The 10796-nt window shown below is 33.4% G+C and overlaps 1 protein-coding gene across 2 annotated transcripts; it reads left to right on the forward strand.

Moving 5' to 3' along the window:
• Window positions 1-3584: 3584 nt before the first annotated feature.
• On the forward strand, window positions 3585-10588 carry LOC130726735 (uncharacterized). Of its 2 annotated transcripts, none has more exons than XM_057578039.1 (13): window positions 3585-3883; window positions 4616-4842; window positions 5306-5382; window positions 5522-5681; window positions 6061-6085; window positions 6174-6263; window positions 7285-7456; window positions 7807-7880; window positions 8360-8429; window positions 9117-9188; window positions 9604-9737; window positions 9846-9919; window positions 10082-10588. In XM_057578039.1, the coding sequence occupies exons 2-13, from the start codon at window positions 4617-4619 to the stop codon at window positions 10171-10173; spliced, it is 1266 nt and encodes a 421-aa protein (XP_057434022.1). In that variant the 5' UTR covers window positions 3585-3883; window position 4616; the 3' UTR covers window positions 10174-10588. The 2 variants fall into 2 exon arrangements, with proteins under 2 accessions (XP_057434022.1, XP_057434021.1); XM_057578038.1 differs by having other exon boundaries at window positions 3588-3883; window positions 7276-7456; window positions 10082-10586.
• Window positions 10589-10796: the final 208 nt, after the last annotated feature.

Genomic DNA, 10796 nt, shown 5'->3' on the forward strand with positions numbered 1-10796 from the left:
TTTTTCTTTATTTAGACATTTTCAACAAAAAATTTATATATTTGTAAATTTCATGAGTTTTTTTTTTGAACTCAAATTTCATGAGTTTATTAGAGTAATTTGTGTTCTTTATAAATATTTAAATAAATAAAAAACCTCATATTTATTTTTATTCTTTAAAATAATTATCTATTTCTGTTGTTTGAAATAAATATATATTTTTCTTTAAAATAAGTATCCCCTTTTAGTTTGATATGGTGTCATTTCACTCAATGACATTAGGGTTTCTGGGAAATATGCTCTCGCTCTTGAGTTCCTTCAAAGGAGGTGATAATATTTGTGATGAAATAAAAAAAATCTTAAATATATTTTAGGTTTTGTAAGAAGAATCAAATTAACCCTCTAATTTTCAATTGAATGTCACCCTAATAATTTTTTAATCAAATTAGGCACAATTGATGACATATCATCTATTTTGACCGGTCAATGATCTATGTGGCAAACCTAGTTAGCATAAACATTACATTAGAATAATGTAAGGTTCAAACAAATACATACTCATTTGAATCTCATAATTTCTTTTCTTAGTCTCGGTTACTTGACATACAAATAATATATGGTTTTATGAGTAAATCTTTGTGAATCCTTATTACAACCGAAAAAGAACTATATATAGACAAACTACATAAACTGCCAACAACGGCTAAATTCCTTAAAATAGACGCGTGGAAGTTGACAAGTAGTCTTCGATGATCTTCAAGATTTCCATGTGTCTTTAATTTCTTTTTTAAAATCATCTGCTTAACGGTCTGTTATTTTGCAATCTTCGACCAACATAAATAATTCTCTCTACTTCGGCAAAACTAATCGAAAATACATCGTTTCAACACTTAACCAAATTGACACTTCTCATGACATATCCAACATTGTCACGTCAAAAAACATTAGCTACAACATTAAGTAGTATTTTAGCTCAAATTTCACTTAGGTGGAAAATTCCAAGCCACAGCCATACGAAGAATCTTGACAATTTGGAAACCTAAGTTTCAAGAGGTGGCAGCTCAATAAAGAGAAACTTTTGACTTTTAAGAGGGAATTAGTGAAAGAATGTAATCAAGAGCCACAAGGAAATGCTAATCTTGTTTAGGATGATACGTCTGTTAAGATTAAAAGGGTTGTCAAAGAAGTATTAGGGAGGTTTTGGATTGAGATATAGGGAATCCTAGTGGTGGAATAAAAGTGTGCAACAAAAAGTAAAATATAAAGGATAGTATTTTAAGGCTTTAAATAGATGAAACAACATTGAAAATTAGGAAAGGTGCCAGGAGGCTTTATAAATGAGACAAAGTTGCGAGAGGCTTGATCCAGGCTTATGAGGAGTTTTATAAAGATCTTGGGCCGAAAAAAGAGAACAAAAAATATATGTCTTTTTTTTGTTACAAAAAGGGAAATATAAAGAAAAAAATATATATGTCAAAAGTAAAGAAAGAAGATCAAGAGATTTGAACCCAGTGAATTGTTTTGAAGTTAAAGAGGGAATTTTTTTAGTTAGAGGTCAAGGTATTAGGGACACATGGAAGAATGACTTCAACAAACTTTTCAATGATGGACAAGGAATCAAGGATTGAACTCTAACATAGAAGACTTAGGGTGCATGGGGAAAACAACATAATTAAGCAAGCACTTATGGTCATCCGTAATAATGGACAATGATTGCAGAAGTGATCGGAGGAACTCCAATCAAATCTCCCAGAATAGGTGTTTGGAGGGACATGAGACCGTAGAAGGGGGTTGAATGTTGAAGCTTCTAGTGTCCAATTGAGGTGGGGCGCCGAAGGGTTACCTGCACGTAAGCATTCCAAAGCTTAAGTTAGTAAGTGTAGAACAAATGTTAAGGTGGGGAAAAAGAGTTACCTTTGCTACGGTTATGACCTTCCTTATATAGTGAAAGATTCTAGTTCTCCTTGAATTGGTAAGAAGTTTTAGGATCCTCTCTTTTAACCAGGGGGTGAAGGGCTGCTTGGGTCGAGGGGAGCCGTTGGATTACTCTGACTCTCGTGGCATCGAACAACTCTGCTCTGATGGTGTGTGGGGCGCAGCTTCTCTTGAGCGCTATGTTTACGGCTGTCGCAGGACGCCACACCATTGATCATGAAGAGACATGCAAATGTGATGGGTTGAAAGGGCGTTCCCTTTCGCTCTCAGACATTGTTGAGCGCGATGTTGGTTATACAATCCGTAAGTATTTTCTTAGTATTCTTGATTAGAATAAGTCGGAGCTGAGAGCCAGTTGGCTCTTAATACGCGAATGATGGTCGTACGTCAGTCTGATTGGGTGATGAGAGCGCACTGGTTACCACAATTGGTGCGCGACTCAAGTCGAAATCTTCCTCGGAACAAGAAGTTTCCCGATTACCTTGCTTAAGGGTTGATTAGTTTTATTAATTAGTTGGTTCACTTTATTTTATTTTGATTTTTTTAGGTTAACAAATTTTAAAATGGTTGGCACCGCGGCAGACATATTGAACGGTTACTAGTCCCCATTGAAGACGCGTGGAGAGGTGTTTGAAGGAAAAGCTGGAAAGGCGTTCAAGAGGCTACCCATTCTTGTCTTGGCCTTGTTTGTCCATTTTGCAAGTTTTATTAATTTATTTTTGTCCTAAACACCTTTAATTCAAACTATTTCCCCTAGCTATCTTATAAACCTTTTCCCATCTGATTTTGCTCTAACTTTTTTTTTCCTCATAATTAATAGGCAACAAAATTAAATCTTAACTCGTGAATCATGCATGTTTAGACTTTAGAGTGTCATCAATCATTAAGCAGTACCACATAAATAGTTGTTGTATAAATTAAAGTGATAGCATGATTCATATATTCAAGATTCAATAAGCATGCTAATTAACTCCTTCAATTGAAAATTCTAACAAAAAATTATGCCTTATCAGAAATTAATCATTTTAAGTTTGTTTATGCAAATTAGTTTAGAATGTAAATTCTTGTGCTCAAAGTATGGTTGAAGTGGTAATCAAGTTTAAACACATCGGTTGAGTAACTTGAGAAATAATAGGAAGGACACTTAACACGAGAAGGATTACTTGTTTAGCATCAAAATATATCACATCTCGTGACAGTTTTATCAAACAGCTGGCTTTTCCTATTTCTATTTTGAAAAGGTAATCAGTTTGGTTTACCATTTTTCTTGGCTAGTTTCAGTACACTAATATATCTTGTATATTAAGTTCTCATTAAAATAATATTTATAGAGCTAGTTTTTCAGTAGTGTTAGTCTTAACTCAAATTTTGAGATGTATATCAAAGTCTATCATAGATTATTTATTGGGCCATCAACACATGTCCAGCTGCAAACTTAACGCTTCATATGTTTAGCACTAAGCATGATGATATATATAAAAGTCTCAATTGATTAATTGATTAGAGATATGAACACAATAGACCTTATAAAAGATAATTCTCAGCTAGCTTTTAGGGTAGAGTCCCATCTAACTTAAATTTTAAGATTGTATATAACTTAATGACAGGAAGGAAACTTCCAGATAAATGAGCTGCACCTAAAATATGGAAATTTTACCAATGATCTTGCACAAGTCAAAAGGACAAGACAAAAGAAATATATTTGATATGTAGCAGTGTGCAAAGTGTTAGGAACATTTGCCGCACATGGCATGAGGGAGCATCATGACATCACAAGTGTGGACACCAACAAATTGCTTTCTTTGAATCCAACGGATTTGAACACCAGGTGCATTATATTATCATCTCAATGTTTTGCTTCTGAAGCTGTGGCTTGGGAGCACTTCTTTTCAACTAGTACAAGAAGGACCAACAGCTTCATACTCTTGCTCTAGCTTCAGAGTGTGCACCCTTGCCCAAAATATATAAGGTGAGAACTTTGTGGTTATGTTCATGCATTGATTAACTGACATTTCTTGATTGAGTTCACAACATTTGCACCATCTCTACTTAAAACCATAGGTAAATTGCAACTCATTTCAGTATTTCTTGTGTGACGAACATCATTTATAAGTGGGAATTTGGTCTCCATTTTGTAGTTTGTAAGATGAACACCACTGTTTGGTGTTTCCAGCTCTAAGAAACTGTCTTTGAACATAAACCTGAGCCAGGTTTCAACTTTCAAGTGACATTTGGTCATTGCAGTATTGCTATACATTTTTATACTTAGATGTAAGTATTTAATGCAATTAGCGCAAACTGAAATATGTGAAAGAAAATAAGAAAGATAGAAAACTAAGTAAATTCAGATTCTCAGCAGCCAGAGAAATCCAATATTCACACACCTAAGCATTTTGAGCTGTCTGATCTTAATTGAAGGATTCACATTTTAAATTGTAATAAGAAACTTAGAATAGTAAATGCGAATGAGTCTTAGATGGCTCAAAAGGCTTGAATCCGGGATTCCCCTGACTGTTGCGGAGAATATAAATCAGAAAACCAAGTACATTTAGAAATTAATATGCTGTACAGTTAGTTGTAGAGTCTATTATATTGATTGCAAAACAAAACTAGGGAGATCAATGAGGAATCATTTGTACTTGTTTGATAAAGAGATGTCGGTAGTGGTTAATCATGTGAAGTTGTTTATATTTGAATGCAGAATGAGTGCATCTGAGGTAACAAGTGAAGCAGCAGCAGTAGTACATATTCAGGTAAGTGACAGGCCGAGCACTGAGGAAGTAACAGCTTCATTGGATGATTATGCAGCAGAAAGAAAGAAATCGCTGCAAGCTCGCTATTATTTTGGCATCATATTCTTGATAATGAACCTTGTTGCCTGGTTTTTCCGCGACTATGGGCAAAGCCTTCTTCTACCTTGGGTTCATTGTAAGTCAATATACTATGCACTTCCAAAAAACCGTTTTTCTCACATCTCTAAAATTTGATTACTTACACTGTCAGTGCATCAAAATTAAACTAAAAAATTGCTAGGTGAGTATAAGGACAAATTGAGAAAATATTGAAAAATTCAGAACCAAAGGAATGGATCTTACATAGGTAAAAAGAAAATCTCCAAATTATAGTGCCATTAAATGTGAGAGACTGAGAGTAACTGCTTTTGGATATTACTTCAGTTATTATGCTAGCTTGAAACCTAACTCTTTCTTGTTTAATTTAGTTACATTTTTTTAAAGAAATTGATTTGTTAAGCATGGGAAACCAGAACTTATTATTTTGACTAATATCTTGGAATAAAGTTAGGACTGTATCAGTTAATGAAACTCAAGTGAATGATATTATGGCCATTTGTTATCTGTTGTGGTAATTGATCCCCTTTTACTTTGTACAGATATCAAAGTTTGTGGAAATGAAGGAGAAGATTGTTTTCATTCATTGGGAGTTCTTCGTGTGAGTTTAGGATGCCATGTATCCTTCACCTATCACTGATCAGTTTTTACTTCATGAGGAATCTTCATATACTACTGCCACTGAATCTCTAGATATATTATAACCTAGAGTTATTGATTAGTCGTGAGAACTATATCTTCCTTAACGATGAAGCCAGATATTTTTCTTGATTATGTTTCTCACCACAGTCAATACAAGGAAATTATGTGAAGGTAGAAATTCATGGCACTCTGGATGGTGGGAACTAAAGTCTATTTTATTGCTAGTATCAATGACACTCCCATTCTTATTCCCTTCGGAATTCGTTCAAATATATGGTAAGTTTCTATTTTCCCCATAATTTTGAAGTTAGTACAATGCCTTAGGATCTTTAGTCATAGTTTCTGTGAAATGCTTCTTAAATAGCAATTTTGGTTTCAAAAAAGAAGTTCTTAGTCAATTTTGAAGAGCAGTCAATTTTGCAACTATTTGATTAGGAATCTGTCCTTTTGCTTGAACCAACTCAAACGTGATTTCACACTCCTCTACTCTAGCACAAATGGAGAAGCAGGATTTCATACTGTTGAGTTCAACGTAGATCAGTGTTGAGTTTTAGTACTCTTGTTTTTCATTCATTGAAAACAAAGGTCCATTCTTTCATTGCCTTAACTTAAATATCATTGAATGACAAACATAACACACCTAATGACCTTGCAGGTGAGATTGCTCGTATTGGTGCAGGGTAAGTTTCAGATCCTTCAGAGAGAGAGAGAGAGAGAGACTATCAATATATGTTACTTACATTACATGTATGGTTCATGTTTGCACAGGATTTTTCTTCTTTTGCAACTTGTGAGTGTCATTCATTTTATCACTTGGTGGAATAAGTACTGGACTCCAGATGAAGAAAGGAAGCAGAGGTACATATTAGTCTTTCTGTAATAATTCATAGATCATCTAATAGTAAAATTTAATACCTTATTCTGAGGATAAAGACAACCTAATTGAGTTCTAAACTATATTCTGGAAATGTTATTCTAGTTTTCCATAAGTAGATTAGAAAAGACTGAGGTTTTGAAATTTAAAAGATCATGCACTGGATGGTTCAAGATTTTCAGGTGATATGGAAAAAATCCATCGTGGTCATGGTCTATATCATTTTCTAAGAAGAAGTATATCAATTATTTTCCAAATGTTTATTACATAGAGTGACAAAGAGATTTAATTTTTTTAATCTGAGAGTGTAATGACTATGTTCTGTGTGGAGATAAGGCTGATCAGCAAAGCAAATTCACACTATAACACTAATCTGAAAAGCTTGAAAAAAAATCAAAATTAAACCTTGGTGGTTGTTATGAGATGATCCATTGTGTTACTATAAGTAGCTTGAAAAGAAAATTCATATTATTAACATTATAGAAATATTCACTATTTTTTTTTTTTTTGAAATCGAAATATTCACTATTAGAGTAAGATGACCTTAGTGTAAGAAAAAGAAAAGGAGGAAAGACTACTGAAATGAGAAATTTCAATTATTTTACCACACGTGCTACATGATTATCATCTATTTATATCAGAGTAGTCCCTAACCATAACCTATTGGCTCAATTAAAATACCAAATGAACATATGCTAATGGTAAATATTTACCCCTTACATAGCTTAAGTAGAGGTCTTGGTTCGAGTCTCTGTGAATCCAGCTGCGTTAAATATTTGGTAAGGGGAGTTGTCACCCATAGTTGTCATACCCGGCTCGAACAAGATTGTCTTATTAGAGGATACTTGTGGCTTAAACAAAAAACCATAAAATATCCTCTCACTGAATAATTAAGTCTTTGTATGACATTATTTAACACGAAGACCATTATGTTATGTCTTTTAACCTCATAGCAATTAATGTCTATATTTTTTGATACATTTGCATATTATTAAGTTGGCACAGGTGCTCCGTTGGACTCTCTATGTCAACTATGTTCTATGTTGCTGCTATATGCGGCGTTGTGTATATGTACACATCATATGCCTCAAGATCTTCATGCTCTCTCAATATATTTTTCATCACTTGGACAGCGATTCTGCTTCTTGTAATGATGATTATATCCTTAAACTCAAAGGTACGCCCCTTTTCTTATTAGAGTTGCAGCAAGTGGTATTTCAATAGTTTACAGTGACAGGAAAAACTCATCCAAGTCTTCATGTCTTGTACTTTCTCTTCCTTTATCAATATGGTAGTCTGGTTTGGAGTTCATTATATTTATAAGAAAGAATAAACCATTGGATCCATCCATCACAAACATTCATATTTTGCAAGGAATTAAGCATAGTAATTAACAGCTCTAATAAGCTAGTCTTGTTAAAATATCACTAGGACATGAACAGATATAATATGAAGCTATCCTAGCACTTTAATTTCCACTTAAACCATTGACATATATGTTCTGTCATGATTGCTTAACTACTTCAGGTTAACAGAGGCCTTTTATCCTCTGGAATCATGGCATCCTACATTGTTTTCCTTTGTTGGTGTGCTATCAGAAGGTTAGGATTCCAACCCATACATCTCTATAACGATTCATTGATTCTTCTTAAAAAATCTCATTCTATGTATCATCTATTCAGTTTCAATTTTGTGAGTTATATATGTTAGTGGTAATTTTTTTAGGAAATGTAAAAATACAGAACACAGTCAAGTCCTTTGTTAGTGTAGTTGAAGTTGTTATTCTGGCTGGTAACTTAATTTTCAAAAACGGATATATGATGTGATATGCTTGATTTTGACTAGAATGAATAGCCACGTTTGCCTCAACCAAGGAGTAAGATAAAATTTTCTTCCCAATGTTGTATACTTGAGTGATTTTAGCATATATTTTTTGGATGAAGATTATAGTGAAATTCCTTTCTTATTTTGCAATGTAATTCACACAGCTTTTATCAACTTAAAAGATTTAATGTTTGAGTTTTGAAGTTTCTTCTATAGATGGTAAGTATATTTATCAATTTCCATCATGGCATTTCAGTGAACCTGCCACCATAAGATGTGAGACTCAAAACCAAGAAAAAGGAAATGGTGGTTGGATAACTATAGTTGTAAGTTTTGCAATCTATCTTTATGTTAAATTTGAAATTCCTTACTTTACTTTCTCTAAACTTCCCTGGAGTTCAGAATCCTTGAGGATTCCAGCTTCTTAAGGTCTTGTATAGGTAACTACTGTGTTAAAAATAGTAGATATTCAGTGAGCGTTAGTATGATGGTCACATTTTTTGAGCTGGTTTCTTCAATTTATAATGTGATGTGAAGTTAATGTAATTAAATGAAGACATGATCCTTTTTAATGGAAATAAAGTAGCTTGGGATGTATATTTCCATTCCTTTGTATTTTAGGTTTCTTGTGTATGGAAGAAATCCTCAATGGGAGAGCTTAGCCCCACGCCCCCACCAAGATGTGGATGCTCCTGGTTCAAACAAGATTGTCTCGCATTGAGGATACCTATAATACACCAATAAAAAGATAGTTGATAATTTGACAAAAGATAAACACCTTCTAATATAGTACTAGCTAGGCTTTGTCTCTCTTCAATTGTGAGCACTGTTGATGTATCTTTGTTAAAATCAAAGCAAACTAATTCATCTGTACCATCTTTGGATATGTGGATTTTTTTATGAATTTGAATTAGTGTATATACACAATCTCATGCCATGAATGTTTCTTTACATTAGTATTTTAGTCCCTCATCTTTTAACTTCATACTGTATATTATTTCTCCAAATTACAGGGCTTCCTTATTGCTATATTTGCAATTGTGATGGCAGCCTTTTCCACAGGCATTGATTCAAAATGCTTTCAGGTGAATTACCCTTCTGAGTCTTATATCTCCATTAAAATCAAAAGAAATATTATTTTTCTGCTTCAAAATCCCATTCTCAATTCTGTTTTAGAAATTAGGGGAGTTCTAGAACTCCATTCTTTGATCTAACAAGGGCAAATTATTTCCTCCATAAAAAAGCCAAACGTTAAATCACATTATTTTCATCATATTCTCAATATCCAAACATGAATTGTTTAATCTAAGAGTGGTTTGAATCAACTTATTTTTCCTCAGAATCAATTATTGCACTCAGAAGCTTCCTCATAGTTGTAGATGAATTTCCAAACATGCACTAAGCCACTTCCTTTCCACGACAGGTGGAAACATTGTGATGATAAAAATGATATTGATCAATTCCCCAGATATTGAAATGAATTTTTTATCTCCTTTCCAGTTTTCCAAGAACAAAGTTGAACATGAAGATGATATTCCTTACAACTATGGTTTTTTTCACATGGTATTCTCCTTGGGAGCTATGTACTTTGCAATGTTATTCATCAGTTGGGATCTGAATAACTCAGCCAGGAAGTAAGGAACATAATGCATCATAGTGTATTTAAGTGCTTTAGACATTATGATTTTTTATGCCTTATATTGTCTTCCTTTGTATAAATCATGCACATTTCAAACCCCTAGGTGGAGCATTGATGTTGGTTGGCTAAGTACATGGGTGAAAGTTATCAATGAGTGGTTTGCAGCAACAATTTACAGTAAGTGAATGATTATTTGTTCCAGAAAAATATTTTTTTGTAGATAAATAACTTTGTTACTAATCTTGTTTGTATACTAATAATGCAATTGTTATTGCACCCATTTTTAACATATTTCCATTGCTTTGATTGTTTTTCCTTTTTTTTTATTGCTGTAAACAGTTTGGATTCTGATTTCCCCAGTTGTGAGACAGAATAAAGTTATAGGTGATGATAGAACTGTGCAGGAGATGACTGACTCAGTGATGGCATGACTGAAATTATCAATATTCTTTCCTTTTTTAATTTTTTATATTCCTTATATTCTTCAATTCAGTTAATCTCCAATGATTGAAACTTGAAAGGCAAAACCCACGAATGAATCAAAATAATAAAAGATTTTGCTTTGGGTTAAATAGAAGACTGAAATATGTTTTCCACGCTAGAAGCACCGGTTTTCATTTCTCATTTTATCCTTGTGACTAATGCACAAGCACTGACTTAATCTTGTATTATTATTGTTTTTATTTCAGCACTAACTTTGTCTTGTTTTTTTTATTAGCAACTTTGTCTTGTATTATTATCCTCTTGTAAAAATACTATAAAACAAAAGGCCCGCACACTTTCCTGCCTTTTATAGGCAATTGTAGTATTTAAGGCGTCTTTGAATGGTAGTCCTCTTTTATGTTGGACCCATATCTTAGTTTTGTTTTGTAAACAAACTTTTTTTTAGATGAAACGAAACATATATTAAGAATTCAAAGAACTCAATACATCCGTCTGAAGGAAGGAAACTAAATCCGGGGAACATTCTTCACCCAGTTTGCTACAAAATCAGCCGCCTGATTCCCCGTTCTCCTAATGAAACTTAATAGACATTTAATTTAGCTATTGCGAT

Source organism: Lotus japonicus, chromosome 6, assembly GCF_012489685.1.
Source record: "Lotus japonicus ecotype B-129 chromosome 6, LjGifu_v1.2".
NCBI classification, from domain to species: Eukaryota; Viridiplantae; Streptophyta; class Magnoliopsida; order Fabales; family Fabaceae; genus Lotus; species Lotus japonicus.